This window comes from Microtus pennsylvanicus, chromosome 22 (assembly GCF_037038515.1).
Source record: "Microtus pennsylvanicus isolate mMicPen1 chromosome 22, mMicPen1.hap1, whole genome shotgun sequence".
Lineage (NCBI taxonomy): Eukaryota > Metazoa > Chordata > Mammalia > Rodentia > Cricetidae > Microtus > Microtus pennsylvanicus.
In genome coordinates, this window is record NC_134600.1 from 16,203,336 (window position 1) to 16,223,914 (window position 20,579).

The following is a 20,579-nucleotide window of genomic DNA, read 5'->3' on the forward strand; positions in this document are numbered from 1 at the left end:
AGGATTTATAGGAGATTCGCCTCTGAGGCTTAGTGTCCACAAGTTAACGCTTGCTCTTCTCAAGGCAGAGGACGGTTAGGCAGCACTGTCAAACATCTTTCCTGAGAGGCTCGGTCCAGTCTGTGTTGAGCCTTCAGCAGGTTTTTAGCCATATGGCATAGTCAGATTAAGGAGGCCTACGAGAGAACTGTGCTGATTGCAGATTAGGCCGGAACACTGGCTCTTTGCGGTTGAGGAGTTGGTTTTCTCACCTTCCTATGCCCGGGACCATGTACACTTCAGCCTTTCTCTCCATCATTAATTCAGGGTGAGAGCACTTCTCCAGAGGGCACTCTGAGACCCCGCCTGTAGGGAAATTGAAGAGGCTCTCACTCGTTATCAGTAGCATGAAAACAGTCTCCGGAGAAGAAAACATTTCAAAAGGCAGAGTACCGTAATGAGGCCCTTACTTAAGGGCAAGCTGCCTGCCCGAGCAGGGGGCCTTTGAAAGGGCATGTAATTGGCACACATTTTTAGAGAAAGTGCAATCGTCGTGAATGGCTGATTGTGGTGAAAATGGGCCTCCTGTTTCTACCAGAGTCTCAGAAAACATTAGACCTTGGCAGGTGGCTGCTAGAGCTCGGAGAAGATGGGACACAGGAAGGTCACGAGCTTATGGAGTCTAGGTCTCTTAAGGGGACTGACAGAACCCTGGGACCTTTAGAGTGGAGCAGGTGCGGTGCTGTGGACCTACGCTTTCTTTCATAATTGAACCCGGGAGTCCTTTCTTCTATTCTAAAATCCAGATGCATGGAGCATCTCTGGTTGTGTAAGGAGTGCATAGCTCCCAGCTCACCCTCTTTGGAGCGGCCCCAAAATAACTAGGTCACAGCATCATATACTCACCATCTCCTGGAATCTGGGCAGACCTCAGTTGTTCATCCAGATCCTGAGTGCCGTGAGCACAGAAGTAGCCATTCATTCAAGGCCTTGGGTTTGTCTTCACCTAGAGTCCTCAGCAGTGAGAGGCTATGTGGGGATGTGGGGGAGGCTCGCGCTTCCAAGGGACGAGCTCAAAATCTGGCTGTAAGCCAGCAAGCTTCTTTCTGTACGTTGACGTGAGAGTATTATCCACCTCCTGTATGTCAGGAGACACCTCAACTCTAAAAGAATAAGCGACCAGACACAGAACAGAAGCCATGTGTGCACCAACTTTCCTACCATTCTGCATGGCAAGTCCTTTGGTGTATGTGCCGTCTGCTCTGCTGTTCCAACATTCTCGGTTAGTTTAGGGGTGGGGAGAGCACACGCTAGAAACTGCGCTAAGAGAAGAAGATGAGACTCAGACCTTTCCCTGATTTAGGCCCCCATTTTCTTACCCCCAATCTTTCCAGCTCCTTCTGTGCCTGCCGTTTTTCTCCCATCTTTCCAGGAGACAGTGTTGTGTTCGCAGGTGTGTGTGTGCGCGTGTGCATATAAAACACCTGTAGCAGACACTGCAGAATGTATTTTCTTGATTATAAAACATGTGTTTCCAACAGATCTTGGGCTTTAATAACTCTGTGAAGGATCAAAATTTCTCCCACTAGGTGTTTTTTTTTTTTGTTGTTTTTAAAGTAAATTTTAGAAATCCCTTTTCGTGAGTGTGGGAGAAATTATTTACATAGGAAGGAAGCATCCTACGGTAGTTTATTAGAACAGACAGCCCTGAAGTATCAGTAGAGGAGGTGGAAAAAAATACAAATTATAGAAAGCGTATTAACATAAAAAAAAAGCCATTGGCAAAAACTCTTTGCCGAAGCTTTGGTGTGTTTAAAAGCTGCCATCACTACGTTTATAAACAGTGTGGGCCCGCTCCAGTGTGGGTTTTACAGATTGAAAACAGAGCTGGCTAATCTTAGCTGTGAAGCCATAAAAGGAGAGGAAAGGGAACATATAGCTTTGTGCGGGGGGCCAGCGCAGTAAATCACGAGGGTCCATGGTGACACCCCGACTCAGCCGTGGAACCCATACGAGAGTTGTGGGTGTGCCTCTCAAACTCTCAAAGCAGACCAATCTGGGTCTAATTATATTTTTTATTATAGTAAATACACACAACGTACAAGTTGCCATTTTAACTCTGATTAAGCATGCAATTGAGTGGGCTTTTCCCTCAATGGCAAGCAGTTATCACTGCTGTCTCCTGAACATTTTTACAATCCCAGAAAGGTGTTCTGCACTTCTTAAGCGATACCACTGGTTAGCAGCCGGGAACTAACCCTGCTTTCTTCTCTGTCTCTGAATTTGTGTATTCTAGGTGTCGTGTCTCAGTGGAATCAGGTAGTATTTGTGCCTGTTTCTGTCTCACAGCAGAACTGCTCCTTCTTCTTTCTGTCTGATAAGCCCAGCATAGGTCTGAACCACACTGTGGCTATCCACCCATCCTTTGACAGACACTTGGGTATGCTCACCATTGGCTGCTGCAGTGTGACTGGAACATTGGTGTTGTATGAGCTGCGGGCCGCGTTCCTGCCGCCCGGCTCCCGGCCACCAGCTAGCTTATGCCCCGAAGTAATTACACGGAAACTGTATTCTTTTAAACACTGCCTGGCCCATTAATTATAACGTCTTATTGGCTAGCTCTTACATATTTTTTTTTACTCTCAAACTTCTTTATGATTATTTAGCTCTTACATATTGATCTAACCCATTTCGCCCACGAGGTGGCTTACCAGGGAAGATCTTAACCTGCGGCTGTGTCGGGTGGGAGAATCATGGCGACTGACCGACTCGGCTTCTTTCTCCCAGAATTCTGTTCTGTCTACTCTGCCTACCTAATTTTCTGTCCTATCAGCCCAAGCAGTTTTCTTTATTAGTTAACCGATGAAAGCAGCAGATAAGATACAAGACCCACCTCCATCACATTGGTGTGTTGCTATCTGCTTGAGTCCCTGATAATCAGTGTTCTGAAAAGTTTCCTGTGCATTGTGATTTTGGGGGAGAATGTGTAAGGACACATTGGTGCCTAGCAGAATGGGCACGTGGCATTGCGTTGTGTGTTCCCCATAGGTAACACGCGCATTTATCTATCTGCAAGGCCTGCACAGCATGGAATGTGTACCTCCAACCAGAGAGGTAGCCGTATTGCAGGGGCATGGGCGACATTAAAAGTGGATGCAGAGCGGAAGACTCATGGCTGCTTAAGGTCCCGAGAGTAAGTGACGGTGAGTGCTCAGCCCAGAATCGCATTCATACCTTCTCCCACTAAGTCTTAGGAGATATTATAGAAAAAAAAGGAGAAAGAACACAAAAACTCAAAGAGGGGGAGAAAGGCTACCATGTTTCATCTTCTGGGGATGACACAGCCATTGTTGTCACACACAACAGCAGCTACCCCGGACCTTTACACCAGTGCCCCGTCAACAGTCAGCCATGGATAGGGGGCATTGTTTATGGGATCCTGTTCTTCCCTGCTAGACTAGATTCTTGGAGAGGGGAGTCTTCACTTGCAAAGCCGTTAGTGAGGCCTTCAGACTCCAGTGATTAGTCAGAGACGGCCCCGTTTAAACTCAGTAGCTTACAAAACAAAAAAAAATAGATAGGACTATAGAGAAGAGGGCCGTAGGGAGGAGAGTGGGGCTTGGTGGGCGTGAAAGTGATCAGAAGGCACAGCACACGTAAGTGAAGTTCCCAGTGAGCAGATTGAGTTAGTAATGAAAGTAAAGGGAGATGGCTCAGTGGGCAAGGGTACTTGTAGCACAGTCACGACTGTCAAGGGAGTAAGGTGGAGCGTGATAGATCAGGACACCAGACACCACCTCCTGGCTTCTGCCCATGCACACGGGTACTGACTCCCCTCCCCCCAAACCTCTGGATACATTAATAAAAGAGTAGAGGTGCCACTGTGGCCTCCCCAACCCACCTTGTTATTAGACAGCTGCACCACGGTGATGCTTCTAGTGTGGAGGCTTTCTGGAGAGAGTCCAGATGATCAAGTCCTCCGCAGGCTGTGGAGAGAAGGAAGAAAGGACAGTGTGTGGTAGCTGGGCATACACACGTGGAGGGAACAGAGAGATGGGTCAGTGCTGACAGAGGATAGATGCCCTTGAGGTTGGAGAATAAATAGGCCTCCAGGGGCCCGAAAGTGATGGAGAATTGAGCTTGGTGGCCATGTAGAAGGAAGCATCACCCATAGGTGACAGAAAGCACAGTGTCTAGAATCTATAGAGACAGCACGAGAAAACAGAGACTGGAAGGCAGCCCGTCTGCCTTCTGCCTGTGTTTCAGCTCCTCCATTCTTTCTCTTCCTTCTCTGTTTTGTTCATTTTTTTTTTAGAGGTATCTAGAAAATCCATATGTTCTGCAGCCTGAAGAGACTTGGCCAGCTTTTCACAGAAATCCTCCACTCTGCAATACTAATCCAGAGCTCCATTCATTGTCGGTTCTGTTATTTAGAACAAAACAGGAGATGCTCCTCCCATGTGAAGGGGCAGCCTTGTGAAAGAGGCTGAGCTTCTCGCGTCTGGTTTTTAGTTTTGGAGAAGAAATGGGAACCCAGAAATGATCAGAGGACTGGAAAGAAAGGAATTGGTAAAAATGCCCGAGAGAGAGGCAAGGCCGTGGGAGGGATGCCTTGGGAGCAGAGGCAAGGCAAGCTGGGGATGTCCCCTGGGGCCACCCCAGCCCAGAATCCCCACAAAGCCGATTAATTTAGAAGGTGCCCATCTTCCTGCTCATTTTATTTTAATATGTTGAAGAAGAGCCAAGACTTTCCCATCCGGTAGTTAGGATCGGACAGGAGGGAGAGAAGGTTGTTGTAACTTGTATTCTAATGGTTTGACATCTCCCATAAATCGTGTGTGAAGTCCTTGCTCCCATTGGCTCTCGCGTGTACTTAGCAGCATTGTTCAAAGACTGACCTACTTACCTCCCGTGGTGGTGGAGGCGATGCCTTCCTTGTTGTGGGAAAGTTCTGCTGTTAAAATCTCTCCTGTGATGCCGGGCGGTGGTGGCGCACGCCTTTAATCCCAGCACTTGGGAGGCAGAGGCAGGCGGATCTCTGTGAGTTCGAGACCAGCCTGGTCTACAAGAGCTAGTTCCAGGACAGGCTCCAAAACCACAGAGAAACCCTGTCTCGAAAAACCAAAAAAAAAAAAAAAAAAAAAAAATCTCTCCTGTGAGTATGAGCAGGCAATAAGAGTAAGACATTTCCCCAACAAGACATCATGTGAACTGTGGAGCGCTACTCCAGACCGCCCAGGAAGGACATACAGGAATCCATAGAGTTGAAATCTGTCCTACAAGTATACGTTTCTATGCAAGATGGAGAATGCTATTTTCGGAACATTGGTTTCTCCTAGAGAGAGGAAAGTGAGAATGACTCATAGTGGCTCCTTTTCTGTGCTTAATTTTTTTTGGATGAACACTTAAAATTCTAACCACGAAAAGACATAATTGGTTTTACCCTAAGTCTTGTTTATTGTGGTTGTCAATTATTAAGCACATGACTGTGCTCCATCCCTACAGGAACCCTTTCACTAAGGTTATTGCTATTATTGGCTTGTTTTTGAGAGAGTCACTATCCCTAGCTGGTCTAGAACTCCCTATGTAGACCAGGCTAGCCTCAAACTCACAGACATACCTCTGCCCCTTCCTTTAGTGTGCTGGGGTACTAACCACCACACTCAGGGCCAATCATTACTGCTATTCCCTTTTTTAAAAAAAAAAATTATTTATTTAAGATTTCTGTCTCTTCCCCGCCACTGCCTCCCATTTCCCTCCCCCTCCCCCAACCAAGCCCCCCTCCCTCATCAGCTCAAAGAGCAATCAGGGTTCCCTGCCCTGCGGGAAGTCCAAGGACCACCCACCTCCATCCAGGTCTAGTAAGGTGAGCATCCAAACTGCCTAGGTTCCCACAAAGCCAGTACGTGCGGTAGGATCAAAAACCCATTGCCATTGTTCTTGAGTTCTCAGTAGTCCTCATTGTCTACTATGTTCAGAGAGTCCGGTTTTATCCCAGGCTTTTTCAGACCCAGGCCAGCATCCCCATTGTCTCAGTGTGTGGATGCACCCCTTGCGGTCCTGAGTTCCTTGCTCGTGTTCTCTCTCCTTCTGCTCCTGATTTGGACCTTGAGATTTCTGTCCTGTGCTCCAATGTGGGTCTCTGTCTCTGTCTCCTTTCATCGCCTGATGAAGGTTAATATTCAGGAGGATGCCTATATGTTTTTCTTTGGGTTCTCCTTCTTATTTAGCTTCTCTAGGATCACTGATTATAGGCTCAATGTCCTTTATTTATGGCTAGAAACCAAATATGAGTGAGTACATCCCATGTTCCTCTTTTTGAATTGCTGCTATTCCCAATCATAAATAAGGAAGTCCCCATCCGAGTGGTGTGGAGGTTTGCATGAGAATGACTCCCATAGGCTCATGCATTTGAATACTTGGTCCCCAGTGATGGAACTGTTTGGGAAGGATTAGGAGGTGTGGCCTTGTGGGAGAAGTCGTGTCACTCGGGATGGGCTTTGAGTTGCAAAAGTCCATGTTATTTCTCAGTTCCCTCTGACGTACGGTTGTTGTCTCAAGACATGTGCTCTGAGCCACCGTGCCTGCCTGCTCGCTTGCCTCCTTCCTGCCACGATGATCAAGGGCTCTAACCCCCAGAACTGTAAACTCCAATGGACTTTTCTATAGGTTGCCTTGAGGCCACTTCTGTCCCTGTGTGTGTGGTTTCTGCCTTGTGAGTTGGTCCACCTGGCTGCATCCTCAGCAAGACAGCAGCTGTGGGAGCTCACTCGGTGCTGCCAGGCTGCAGGAAGGATGCTTTCTGGGCTCTTTTGTGGTGTCATAGCATCTGAGACTGGAGCCCGGATTCCCCAAGTGGGGGTCTAGCTGATAATGGTGGCTCAATCATGGCTCTCTCAATTAGCTATTGAGGGGCTGCATTGGGAACGTTTGATCTGGCAACTGACCACACTTTCAAACTGTGAGATATTCTGTCTCATAAATATAACACAGTAGCAGAAATGATTAGGGTTTGGAGTATCAAGCCACCTACCCAGAACATTTTCTTAAATAAGGGCCCTCAACCCTGGAGCTAATGAAACTGCCTTCTTTGATCTTTCACCACATAAAGCGGAGGTTGTTGTGTGCCTCCAAAGAAGGCTGCTCCAGTGTAGTCCTCTCCTGGCCATCTCTTTCTTCAAGGCATGCGCAAGACAGCTGAGGGCGAGCTGCTGCAGTCCAGTCCCCTGCCCATTCTTAGCCCCCGGGGCAGCTCTTGCTCCTGAAGCCCTTCTGCTCCCAGGTTGCCTTTCACTGGGCACAGGTTTCTTCCCAGCTCTTACCAGGCCTGGGCAGCGCGTCCCCTGTGTCAGAGCTGCACCGTGGCCTCTTGGGGGCTTTTTACACATCCTGCCCCTCCTCTGTCGTCCAGTTACTGCCTTTGCGTAATTAAATCACTGTAATTCTCAGACAACATGGAGGCATGGAGAACAGAGAAAGCTTCCGGTCTACAAGAAACATAAATCCACAGGGCAAGCTCTCCCCACCCCCACCTTCCACACGTCATTTGCGTCATTTGCGTTATGCCTTAGTAAATGCTTGGAGGTTAGGATCTAAGCAGCCACTGCCTGGAGACAAGAATTGCTGGCGATTTGCCCTTAGAACTGGAATGGCTTTTCTGTACGGTGCCAGCCAGGCCAGTGTTTGAGCAGCGTGGTGGATGATTAATGAACCCAGGCTGTGACTCTAGATAACGGGGATCTAGGCAGATTCAGGTCAGTAAGTCAGATGGACGCTATACTTCACCCAGTAAGGGAGCCTCCAGATAGGAAACGCTGAGCCCAGGAAGGCGATTAGATACCGGGACTTCTGCTTTCTAGCCCCAAGTGCCCATTAGACCCTGTGGTGCCCTCTGCAAAGATGCCCACGAGGGGCCCCAGGCACACAGAGCTAGATAATCTTATCTGGAAGTTAATCCTGTTTAATTTCCTGTTGATTTCTGCGTGGTGTGAGGCTCAGGGCCCCTCAGTCTCACCCAGCCCTGGGAGGTGGGTGGACAAAGGCTTATTAATTAGAGTGTGGAATGTTTGGTTAAACTATCCTTAAAACAACAGTCTTTCCTGATTCGAAAGGATGATATAGTCATGCCTGACTAAAGGGAGTTACCAGCTTTGCAGGGTTTCAAACACGGTGCGAATTCAGGAGAAGCTGTGCTCGGAATTCTGGGTTTTGATCTTTATCTGGACCAGCGGTGTTGGAAGCGGGTACTGTCTTCTCATACTGTGCTGGACAGCAGCTCCCAGTCGGCTGTGGGCATAAGTGGAAGTCACTAAGTCACCAGCACCCTCCGTGTATCGTGTTGTTCAGCTGTGCTGTTTGGTAGAGGGAAAAAAAGCATTTTTTTTAAAGTAAAATATTTTCTACCTACCATGTATTTATCAGGATATAAAACCATTGTGCCTCGAAGAACATCTATGAATTTTGACTTTTTAATGGAATTTTTAAAATCTGTAGTCACTCATAATTCTACTACTCGTTGACAAGTAGCTTTTAGCATTTTAGTTTTTCTTTTTTTCTTTTTTTTTTCTTTTTGGATTTTCGAGATAGGGTTTCTCCCCAGCTTTTGGTTCCTATCCTGGAACTAGCTCTTGTAGTCCAGGCTGGCCTCGAACTCACAGAGATCCGCCTGCCTCTGCCTCCCGAGTGCTGGGATTAAAGATGTGCACCACCATTGCCCGGCAGCATTTCAATTTTTAAAAGATTTGTTTTATTATTTTATGTACATGTCTGTCTGTTTGTGCACCACATGTATGCCTGGTACCACAAAGGTCAGAATAGGGCATCAGATACCCAGGGGCAGGGTGGAGTTACTGATGGTTGTGTGAAGCCGTGTGTGTGCTGGAAATTGAACTGGGATCCTCTGGAAAAGCAACAAGTGCGGAGCCAGCATCCCAGGCCCCCGTGTTGGCATTTTACAAGTGTATCAGCACAAAACATTTTCAAGACAAATGTATCTTATTTTTTTTGGCTTTTATTTTACACTGAAAAGAGCAAGGTTATATTAAAAAAATTTTCATGTCTCTAAGTATTTGTAATAATCATTTTAATAGTTGTGCAGCATTATGCTGTTTTCAGTGACCTTAAAAACTTACACATCTAATGTTTTCCTCCGATTTTATCATGAACGTTGTCCTTTTTTTTTTGTTTTTCTTCTTTTTCTTTTTTTGCTTTGTGTCTTGAGACAGGGTTTCTCTGTATAACAGTCCTGGCTTTCCTGGAACTCACCCTGTAAACCAGGCTGGTCTGGCCTTGAATTCACAGAGATCCCTCTGCTGCTGCCTCCTTAAGTACTGGAATTAAAGGCGTGTGCCACCACCGCCCAGCTATCATGAACATTTTCAAACATTTGGTAAATCTAACTTTATAGTTAACACCTTTACTCCCCTCACTTACGGTGTACATTGAGATTTTGGCACACTTGGTTTATCTCATCTGTTGATTTCCCCTGTCTGTCTGTCTGTCTGTCTGTCTGTCTGTCTGTCTGTCTGTCTGTCTATCTATCTATCTATCTATCTATCTATCTATCTATCTATCTATCTATCTATCTATCATCTGTTGATTTCCCCTATCTATCTATCTATCTATCTATCTATCTATCTATCTATCTATCTATCATCTGTTGATTTCCCCTATCTATCTATCTATCTATCTATCTATCTATCTATCTATCTATCTATCAATCATCTATCTATCTATCATCTGTTGATTTCCCCTATCTATCTATCTATCTATCTATCTATCTATCTATCTATCTATCTATCTATCATCTGTTGATTTCCCCTATCTATCTATCTATCTATCTATCTATCTATCTATCTATCTATCTATCTATCTATCATCTATCTATCATCTGTTGATTTCCCCTGTCTGTCTGTCTGTCTATCTATCTATCTATCTATCTATCTATCTATCTATCTATCTATCTATCTATCTATCGTGCACTTGAAAGTAAATTACAGACTTCCCCCTAAATCCACATTGTTAATTAGAGATGGTTTCCTTTACTGATATGCACAGGTCTTGGATTATTTTACTCACTGAGTTTTAACAACAAATGTGATGGCTATGAGTCTCACAGTATACTCGACGATCTGGGATGGTACCTTTGATGGCGAATATTGACTGTCAAGGTTCCAGAATATAGGCTCACCCACGGGCAACAAGCCCGTGGACTCATCTGAGAGGGATTACTCAGATTACATAGCCTCTGGCCAGTCCCGTGAGGTTTATCTCTATTCGGCTAAGTGAAGCAGGAAGACCCGCCCCAAAGGAAGGCGGTACCTCCACTCCTTCCTGCTGGCTTGGTCCTGGACTGCAGAAGCTAGCAAGGCCGAGAGAGCTTTTCTCCCCCTCTGTTTCCAGACTGGAAACATTGTAACCACAATCACCTTCAGCCGCTGGTGACCATGACTTCTGTACAGCGATGGAGTCAAAATAAACCCACGTGTCCTTGGACTGCTTTTTGTAAAGGATTTTTTTTTATCATGGCAACAAGACACTAATTAAAACGATACCCTAAGTCAAACTAGAAAATTGTGATAGATGGCTATAAAACACTATGAGGTGTCACTCACAACCCCATGTACTTTTGTGTTTGGAAACGAAGTGAAACAATAGTTTTTCTAGTCACAATGCATCCGAAGAAATGACCCCTGAAGTCTCTCTGGGAAGGGCACCGTGTTTTAGTTATATTTGTTTATATAATTGTTCAACTCTGCTTCATTTTTCAATGTGTTTTCCCTTTTATTTTATTATGCTGCTATCATGGATGGTGATGCCTCCAGAAGTTTCTTTATTGTACAGGATTGTTTTGGCTAGTCTGGGTTTTTTGTTTTTCCGTATGAAGTTGAGTATTGTTTTTTCAATACTTCAATTTCTGTGAAGAATTGTGTTGGGATTTCGGTGGGGGTTGCATTGAATCTGTAGATTGCTTTTGGTAGGATTGTCATGTTTATTATGTTGATCCTCCCTATCCAAGAGCATGGGAGATCTGCCACGCACCGTGCCCACGTGTCTGCGCTCTGTGCGTTGGCACTCAGTTCCCGAGCTTCGGGCAAGGGGGCCGGAGGTTAAAATACACAGACACACACAGAGAGACAGCGACACGGGTCATCCTTGAATTCCCCAAGAATGCCCCCTTTATTGTGTTTAGGGGCAGCTTATATAGAGATAGCCACGCCCCAGCCAAACCCACCAGAAACCACTCTCCTGCCATCAGGAACTCCTGAAGGTCTCGTGCTCAGAGCAGCTGTAGGCACTCAGAGCAGGGGTCTCACTGCTCCCAACATAGATCCTTCCATTTTCTGGTATCTTCTTCTCTTTCTTTCTTTCTTTCTTTCTTTCTTTCTTTCTTTCTTTCTTTCTTTCTTTCTTTCTTTTTGGTTTTTCGAGACAGAGCCTGTCCTGGAACTAGCTCTGTAGACCAGGCTGTTCTCGAACTCACAGAGATCGGCCTGCCTCTGCCTCCCGAGTGCTGGGATTAAAGGCGTGCGCCACCATTGCCCGGCTTCAATTTCTTTCTTCAAAGACTTAAAGTTCTTGTCGAACAAGTCTTTCACTTCTTTGGTTAGTGTTACCCCAAGATATTTTGTGTGATTTGTGGCTATTGTGAAGGGTGATGCTCCTCTGATTTCTTTCTCAGTTTCTCTATCATTTGTATATAGGAGGGCTACTGATTTTTTTTTTTATAGTTGATCTTGTATCTTGCCACGTTACTGAAGGTGTTTATCGGCTGTGGGAGTTCCCTGCCACATAATATAGTTTTGCCGGTCTTTAGACTGGGTTATTTCCCCGTGATAAATCAGAGAGGACAGAGGCAGAGGTGGAGGCAGATTGCTTTGTTTGCTTGTTTGCTTGTTTGTTTTAAAGACTGTGTCTCCTTGTGTAGTCCAGGCTGGCTTATACCTTGGTCCTCCTTCCTCAGCCTTCTGAGTTGTGGGAGTACTAGCAAGTGCCACCACAGCCAACTCTTCCCAGAGACAAATTGTGCTCAAAGATAGAGCTCTGTCTTCAGGCAGTTGGCATGACTTTCCAACTTTTATCACCAGGCGAGGGCTGCTTATCGATTCTCTACTAAGGGAGTCAGTCAGGGCTTCTGAAAACCAGATTCTGATTGGCTATTTTGTACCATGCTCGGTGGTGACATTGATTTCCACGTGATTGTGTGCTCACAAAGAGTTGGTGATCTTAAAGTTTAGGGGGATACTTTGCTTTGCATGAATCGTCCATAAGATTTTTATAGTGGCCATGGCTTCTCATTTTTCTTCATGTATAATTTACTATTGTTACCTTCAGTTTATTGGATATTATTTGGCAGTATATTTCCAAGCAATCTTTAATAAATTGGTTTCAAGATACATGTCTATAGGGTGTGAAATGAATTATTCAACCAACTCGTATGGTACAGGGCACCGGTGGGTCCTGATCCTCAAGGTTGCATGTGCCCTGTCCTGCCGTCCTTATCATTGAGTTCCCTGGGGGAAAGTTGTATTTAATAGGTTGGGTGTACTTACTGGGTGGTCCGTGTCCATCCACGGACCTTGTAGCTTTTGGCAGGCCATTGTCCTTGCCTGTCCCTTCTCACCTCCTCAGATTTTGGCCACTGGGAATCGGTTCCTGTTGTTTTACTTTTCATCAGCCCAGTGTGTCTTAATATAATCCTCCCCCCCGCCCCCATGACTTTGGGGTATTTTTGCCTTCTGATGACAGTTTTCTGACTGACTTTTCCAAATAAGGATGTGTGCTGTCTGCAGCTCAGATCTTCCAGAAGCTTCCAGAGTGCTGACAAGTGCATTTTCATAGCCGTGCACGAGGAGCCTCGGCAGTGGGGTGGCTTCGCAGGACAGTTCTTTGGGCTTGTTGGCCAGAGGAAGGCAAGACTTTTGGGGGGGAGGGGGGTAAGAAAACATGCCAGTTAGAGGCTCAGAAAATAAAAAGAAAAAAAAATAGCTAAACTCTAGGAGATTAAGAGACTATGTGATCCTTGGAAGGTGCTCTGACAACCAGAGAACCAGGACCAAGAGCATAGGGTGATGTCCCAAAGCTGCTGTCCCTAGTATGAGCGTGTCAACACCGTCTGACTCTTGAGTTTGTCAGCACTGATCCGTCCCCCTTCCTCTCTGTCATTCAGCTCCAGGTGGTAGTGTTGTTAGCTTGGGCTGCTGTAACACAATGGCCCAGGCTGGGCAGCGAACACCGGAGCTTCTTAAACTCGGGCTCACAACCCCATATCTGGCAGGGCCCTTGCTTGTCACCATGGGGCTTCACTGTTTCTTCATGCGGAACACGTGCTATGTGCACGTTCACAGTGCGTGTCCTCATGCCCCCTGACACCAGAGGACGCTGCCTCAGACTCCTGTGGATCAGGTTGTGTTGGGAATTTCAGGTTTCTTTCCTTCCTTCCTTCCTTCCTTCCTTCCTTCCTTCCTTCCTTCCTTCCTTTCTTTCTTTCTTTCTTTCTTTCTTTTTCTGGAAAAGAAAATCGGCTCTTATAAAAGCATAAGGTTTAGTTACAGAAGTAAAAAATTTATGTTTTTTTTTTAACCATCATTCCTCGGCATATTAGTTCACGTTAGCATAACTTAGGATTATATTGCGTTAAAATGTTTTCTTTTTAAAGATTGTTGTCTAAGTTGCTGACTCGGGTTTTATAAAATTTTTGTTGTTGTTGTTGAATTTGCCTTGAGATTAGGAGAGAATTTCCAGCCATTTCTGAAAAGGCTCTAAATATACTTCTGCTTTTTTATTTTTACTACATATTCATGCCAAGTGGTGTTCTTAGCCTTGACAATCATGAAATCAAAATATTGATCAACTATGAAAAACGTTGAAGATGTTTTACATCCTGTACTGCCAACTACTCCGTCAAGATGTCGCTCATAATGAGAAGTAAACAAGCAAGACACCACATTAGAACGCAGGTTTGCCTTAGTCTTTAATAGACGGGAAAATTCTGTGTTTAGCAGAATTGTTTTTAGGTACGTTTCCTTATTGTTTATCACTGCTGAGTGTTTTATAGTCATACTCCGTATAGCTAGTGCTTGAAGGCGCATGAAAATTTGTCAGGCACAAAGATACCAGGAATAGAAAAAGCCTCCAGAAAGCCCTGACTTAACCAACAGATCTCTCAGTTTTGGAATCCCTGAGTCCAGGGTCATCCAGTGCCATCCAGGGTCAGAGCGTTAGCAAGGCTGAGCCCTACCCAAGGCTCCTTGGCAGCCTTCAGAGGCTGCATCCTCGGAGGCTCATTCTAAGCACTCAGAAGAAGCACCGGTGTCTTTTTCTCTTAAGATGACATCAGTCCCATTATGGTGGCTCCACCCTAGGACTTCACCAGATCCGGTTATCTCCCAGAGACCTTCTTTCCTCACACGTCACACAGGATCTTAGGGGCTTCAGCATAGGAGCTGGGAGGGGACAAGGATGTAGCCATGACAGACGTGTAATGGACGACTTGGCATGGTGCCCGATTTTAAGTGCCCAATGAAGGGCATTTGCTAAGATCATCCTTGTCCTTTTGAGCGGACCCAGGAAAGGGGAATTTTTCTGCGCTGCAGCTAAGAGGGAGTTGTAAGTCCTGGGCCCCTGCAGTTACTGTCTTCCATGTGGTGGTTTGGAAGAGAACCGTCTTCCATTGGTTCATATTTAAACACTTACTCCTCCGTTGTTGATGCTGTGTGAGGAGGTAATGTCATCTTTGGGAGGTGGAGCCTTGCTGGAGGAAGTGCTTTACTGGGGGCTGGCTGCCCCTCTCTGATTCCTCTGTGTAAATGGAACCATAACCAGCCAGGTTCCTGTTCCAGCCAGCACGCCTGGCCTTCCCCGCTATTGTGGACTCTAGCCCTCTGGACTAGAGGCCAAAATAAACTTTTTTTCTCTCTCCTTGAGACAGGGTTTTTCTGTAGCTTTGTTACCTGCCTTGGAGTTCACTCTGTAGATCAAACCTTGAACTCACAGATCCACCTGTCCCTGCCTCCCGACTGCTGGGATGTAAGGTGTGCGCCACTACTGCCCAGCACAAAATAAACTCTTTAGGTTGTTTTTGTCACAGCCACAGGGGAGTAACTAGTACAGGTGAAGAGGAGGAAAAAGGCGACAGGTTCCAGCCAGGGCACACTGTGTGACGGACAGGCTGGCCACTACCACCTTCTTCCTACATCTCAGCTCTGGACCGAGAACTAATAGAATCTTTGTTCCTGTAACCCTGGAAGGAGCAGACACTTCTCTCTCCTTCTGTGATGGTTCGCTTTCATTATCAACTCCACAAAACCCAGAATTACACAAGACAATCCTCAGTGGGGGATTGTCTGCATGGGGTTGGTTGTCCTAATTAAATTAGTTTGACCCTGCCTTTTCTAAAAACTGGAAAGGAAATTAAGCCAGTCCTGTAGCTAGCATTTAGAGACCGTGCCTCAGCCCTCTTGGCTAGCCTTCATGATATTTTTGCCCATTTCAGTTACTGGTTTTCTTCTTCAGCCTCTCAGAGACTAAGACATAACTAGAGTTAGGGTGTGTTTCCCCCCCCCCCCAAAATCTCTACAATAGCTGCAAGGCCTGGTACTCAAGAGAGGGAGTTACTTCAGCTGGGAGCTGTGTTGAGTTAATGAAGTCAGCTTGCTGCTGCCTCGCCTCCTTGATTTGAGTTTTGTTTTGGTTTCAAGACACAGTTTCTCCGTGTAGCCATTGCTGTCCTGGAACTCACTCTGTAGACCAGGCTGGTTTCAAACTCAGAGATCTACCTGCCTCTGACTCCCAAGTGCTAGAATTAAAGGCGTGCACCACTGTGGCCCACCAGGGGCTACAGCAAGCTACCTAAGATGACGTGAGTGACAAACACAGGAGCCTCCTTCCAAAGTGATGCTGGAACAAAAGGACAAAGCTCACCTCAAGACAGGCCAGGAGAACCCAGGAGGGTGCCCCACCCCCTGAGCTGAGACAGGAGAACCCAGGGGGGTGCCCCACGCCCTGAGCTGAGCCCAGGAAGGCAGAGGACTGTCAGGAGACTCTAATGGTGTCAAGGGATGCAAAGGCTGGCCAGTTGGGCTCCGCCCCACATAATCACTAGCCACAGTTTCCCTTAGAAGCAGGGAGAGGTCTCTTATGATGTTACTAACTGGCCCTAATGGGATGAATTCGCTGGGGGCTCCAAATCCACATAGTCAACCAACTGCATATTAGAAATATCTGAAAACAAATTATATGTGTCTAGAACATGTATGTGTCTAGAATATTTTTCTTATCACCACCTAAACATGTATGGTGTAGAACTGTTTATAGTATTTACATTATACCAGCCATTATAAATAATCTAGAGATGATTCAAAGTGTGCCAGGAGTTCATAGGTCGTATGCAAATACTGCAGCATTTTATTTAAGAGACTTGAGCTTCCATAGAGTTTGGTCTCTCCAGGATCCAGGAGATCCCATCCACAGACTGAGCGGTGACTGTATGGAATCTAGGCAGGTACATGAGCCAAGGCTACTTTGTAATAATAACTTAAGAGCTTTAAAATATTCCTAAGGCGTTGCTTTAATGGTATCAGGTTGTTAATAATATTGCAACCTAGATTATGTTTTCTCCATAAGAGCCTCTGCTTTTTTAATCTGACCTTTGAGAACACACGAATTAATTCTGATAGTAGTTAGAGTGTAATTAGGAAATTAGCCACATTCAGAGCTACGGTGTATCTGTTTCTAAAACTTCCTGTGTTTGTCTTCCTGCCTTCTCTTCACTGTTAATTCATGGAAGCCGCCCACTTGGTGCCTTAAACAGAGTAACCGAGAGCTGCTCCCCAGCGACAGTAATTAGAACATCAACTACCTCGGTACTTCAGAGACTCACCAAACACACACAACCTCAGTTAAATGTCACGGAGAGGGGTGTTGTTTTCTCTAGAGTCAAGTAGCTTCACCAGGAGGGACACGCGCCGGCTGTCATGTGCGACCCCTGAGTAACAAAGCGACGCTTGCATCTTTTTCAGAGTTCCCTGAAGAGAAGAGGCAGCCGGGAAATGTACAAAGAGAAGAAAGCCGCTAGTCAGGTAAGCTGAGGTTTTCATAAAGCCAGGGCTCTAACCCAAAGAAGGAAGCCACCCCGTTCTGAAAATCCTCTTTGCCTTTAGGACGCTAAAAGAAACATCACCTGCCAAGTCACTGAATTTCGCCCAATCTTCTTAGGGTGAACATTTTCTTACCACACACATCCCCAGCGCTGTCCTTTTGTCTCTCTCGCTCTGAGAACCTGCAGGCTCGTTAGGAATGAGAACAAACTGGCTTTGTGGGAAACTGTAGTGAGTGTAGTCCAGGGTCTGGCAGCTCTCCTAACTGCCAGAAAGCGGGGTGGCCTTCACAGTCATTCACATAATGTCATAATCCAGCCACTGGGGTGGCTGGGCCATTTATATGTCATTATTTTGTGAATGTGTGTGCTTTTAATATGTAGCTGAACAATGCCTCATGTTTACTGGAAAGTAGAGCCTTCTAGCAGGAAAGCTGAGAAAATTCGGCACTCTTATATCCAGGGTATGTATTCTTCAAGGCCGTTTTTTTGAAGTTGCCTCTGGATTCCTTTTCTCTTTCTAAAATTGCTTTCCAGGAGAACAAAGGTGTTATTGCTATAGTTTCGGCAGACTCTAAAATAGCAGGCCGTAATGAGAGGGACACAGTGAGTCAGGCTCACTAAGAGGCTTCAAGGGACCGTATACACCATAAATGGGAAACTCCCCGTTTGTGATTCCCTCAAGTATTAGTTACATTTCCATTGCTGTGATGAGAAAACTATGGCCAAGGCGACTTGCGGAAGGAAGAGTTTATTTGGACTCACGGTTCCAGAAGGACCAGAGTCCCATCAGCATCGAGGTAGTGGGAACATGGCAGCAGGCAGGGTTGCTGGAGTAGCGAGCTGAGAGCTCACATCTCGAAGCTCAGGCAGGAAGTAGAGAGATCAAACGTGGATGACTGAAGGCTCTTACAGCCTGCCCCCGGTGGTGCACTTCCTCCTAAGCCTCACCAAGCAGTGTCACCAATTGGGGACCAAGTGTTGAAATGCTGGAGACTGTGGGGGACATTCAAACTACCGCACCCTGGTTCCTGTGTCCCCAATAAAATCAGAGTCACTGGAGGACTCAGCACAAGCCTGATTTCTTTCATCCTCCTGCAAGTTCCCCCAGTGTCATTTGAGAATCCATTGATCACAGGAAAATTGAAGGCACCCACTGCTGGGTGTCTCTAGTATCCTGGGTTTAGAATATGTCTCTTGCCCAGCAAAGGGCTTTTTCCTCAAAGTGCAGTTGCTGGCTGATGAAACTGTCGGGCATAACTTGATAGGCCCAGGAGCTGTAGAGTCACGGGCGTGTTCACAAGCAACCCGTGCTGTGTGGAGTAGCTCCACGCAGTCTGCAGGGTGATTGAGAAAGGAGTTTCTGTTCAGCAGAATGGTGGAATGGAACGCCCTGGGAACTGCAGGTCGGCCACCAAAACCCAAAGGAAGCTGGCACCAAGGCGTAAGGTAGGCACACGGGCAGCTGGCTGCTGGGGTGTGGGCTAGATGGCAGACTTGCAAGCCAGAGAATATATACCAGTAGCGATATATTTTTGTTGCTTGACAAGCCTTTCCGGCCACTGGTGATGGTGCTGGTCCCCATGCGTTTCGACCCCATGCCGAGCTTGCCCCTTCTGCCCATAGTTGGAATAGTTTCCCTTGGAAAGATGGGTCTGACATGTGCTTTCGTGCTGTGTCTGGAGCTAGCTATGGGCTCCTGAAACTCAAGCTTGTGACTCCAGTTTAGGATTCTACCTAGATCCCTCCGCTAGAGTTTTGGCAGAGTTCCGGAGACGTCTCTGGTTACGTGCTAATAACATAGCTGCCAGCTGTTTGAGCTGCTTCTCAGAACAGGCTGAGCTCAGCTTCCCTTGGGTAGAGGGACCCCTCCTTCTCTCTCCTGGGCCTCACAGAGTAGTGTGGGTCCTGCTTCAATTACAGTGACATCGGGAAAGGGGGACCAACTCCTTCACATCCTTCCTTCACCTATCTGGTTTCAAGGTTCTCTCTCACTCCCTCCGCTCCGCCCCCTGCTTTGGTTTTGGTGGCCGGTCCTGTAGTGTGCATGGGTGTTGGTAGAGCTGGCAGCATGCTTCCTCGTTTGTCAGAGCGCCTGCTGTTTGTTTGTATAGTTGCTTTCTTCAAGGATAAGAAGAGCGGACAGTGATGAATCCTCAGGTGGCCTGCAGACTGGACACCCTTCCAGTCCTTTGTGGAATCGCTGCCGTGACTGTTCCTTGGTCTAGGCTTAAGATGGGGATGGTGGTGCTGGGGATGACGTGGAGGAGGAGGATGGAGATTAGTGTGAGGTCCATCCAGGTTTTCTAGAAGTGACTGCAGGGGTCAAGGACGCTCTGCTTGCATAAGCAGATATGATGGTTAACACTTGAGTAAGCTTCCGTCTCAGAGCCTTTGGGGATTCCCCTTCCCCAGTCACTTGGTTCACCTCTGCCCCAGGAGAGATTGCAGAGAGACCCTGATCTAGGCTCATGGCAGATGATCCTGTACCTCTCTTGGTCTGGCCTCTTTGAGCTGCAGGCAGGAAGCAGGCAGAGGATGAGATGGTGTCTGCGTTTGAATGGCATTCTCAACAGTCGTCCCCCTGAAGGGTTTGTCTGCACGGAGGTAGAATCTGGGTCACTTGGGCGGTTCTGGCCAGTGGGCACACTCTGGTTACCCAGTTAAAGATAGACTTCAAGTTCCTGCATGTAACTCCTAAAAGAATGTGGTTACAAAGTATTTACAGCCTGTCTCCATTGATAAGTACTGTAGCTTCCTTTAAGCAGAGACCTGTTAGTGTGTTTGGATTCTGCATGCACCTTAGTCTAGCAGGAAGCTGGGCAGCTGATTTTCATTGTTCTGCTTTAGAATGTTCTGAGAAATCCGGGCTGCTGAAAAATGTGTGCCAATCACTGCTGCTCAGCAGACGTTCAAGAGACAGTGAAGGAATGAGCGAGGGAAAGAACAGAAGTGCTTCCTTAGCGTCAGGATTGAGTGTGTCCTTACAACTTGAATGAAGACCTGTCCGAGAAAGTCCTGTCCAATCCCACAATCTGTGAACCCACTTTTGCCTAGTGGTTAAAAGAGTAGAGCAGCCGGTCATGGTGGTACACACCTTTAATCCTAGCAGTCAAGAGGCAGAGGCAAGTGGATCTCTGTGAGTTCAAGTCCAGCCTCGTCTACATAGAGAGTTCTAAGAGACCCAGGGCTACATAGAGAGACTCTGCCTCAGAAAACGAAACATGCAATCTGTCTCAAAAACTAAAGAAATATGGCAGGTACTCTTACTTTAGTCTTGGAACCTTTTTTTTAAAATTTTATTTTATTTATTTAATTTATTTTTTGTCTGCCTAACGAAGACTAAATCCTTGGGGTGGAAGTTCTCAGAGTTTGAAGACTGTGACGTGTGTAGATCACTCTCCACAGTGCTCAGAGGGTGTGTGTTGGGGAAGAGGCCCCTGAGGACAGCCATGGAGTGTATCACTCATAGATCATGCAAGGCCCCCAAGGGTGACTGCACGCC

At 46.5% G+C, this 20,579-nt stretch overlaps 1 protein-coding gene across 6 annotated transcripts in view; it reads left to right on the forward strand.

Annotated features, from left to right (window-relative positions):
* Positions 1-20,579, forward strand: part of Mtcl1 (microtubule crosslinking factor 1) — a 129,973-nt gene that overhangs the window by 55,552 nt on the left and 53,842 nt on the right. For 4 of the 6 annotated variants that reach the window (XM_075955928.1, XM_075955924.1, XM_075955929.1 and 1 more), the window contains exon 4: positions 16,998-17,057. In XM_075955928.1, the coding sequence (XP_075812043.1) occupies positions 16,998-17,057 (60 nt within the window). Of the gene's footprint in view, positions 1-16,997; positions 17,058-18,445; positions 18,524-20,579 lie in introns of all 6 variants that reach the window. The other 2 variants (XM_075955926.1, XM_075955925.1) reach the window with 1 other exon arrangement.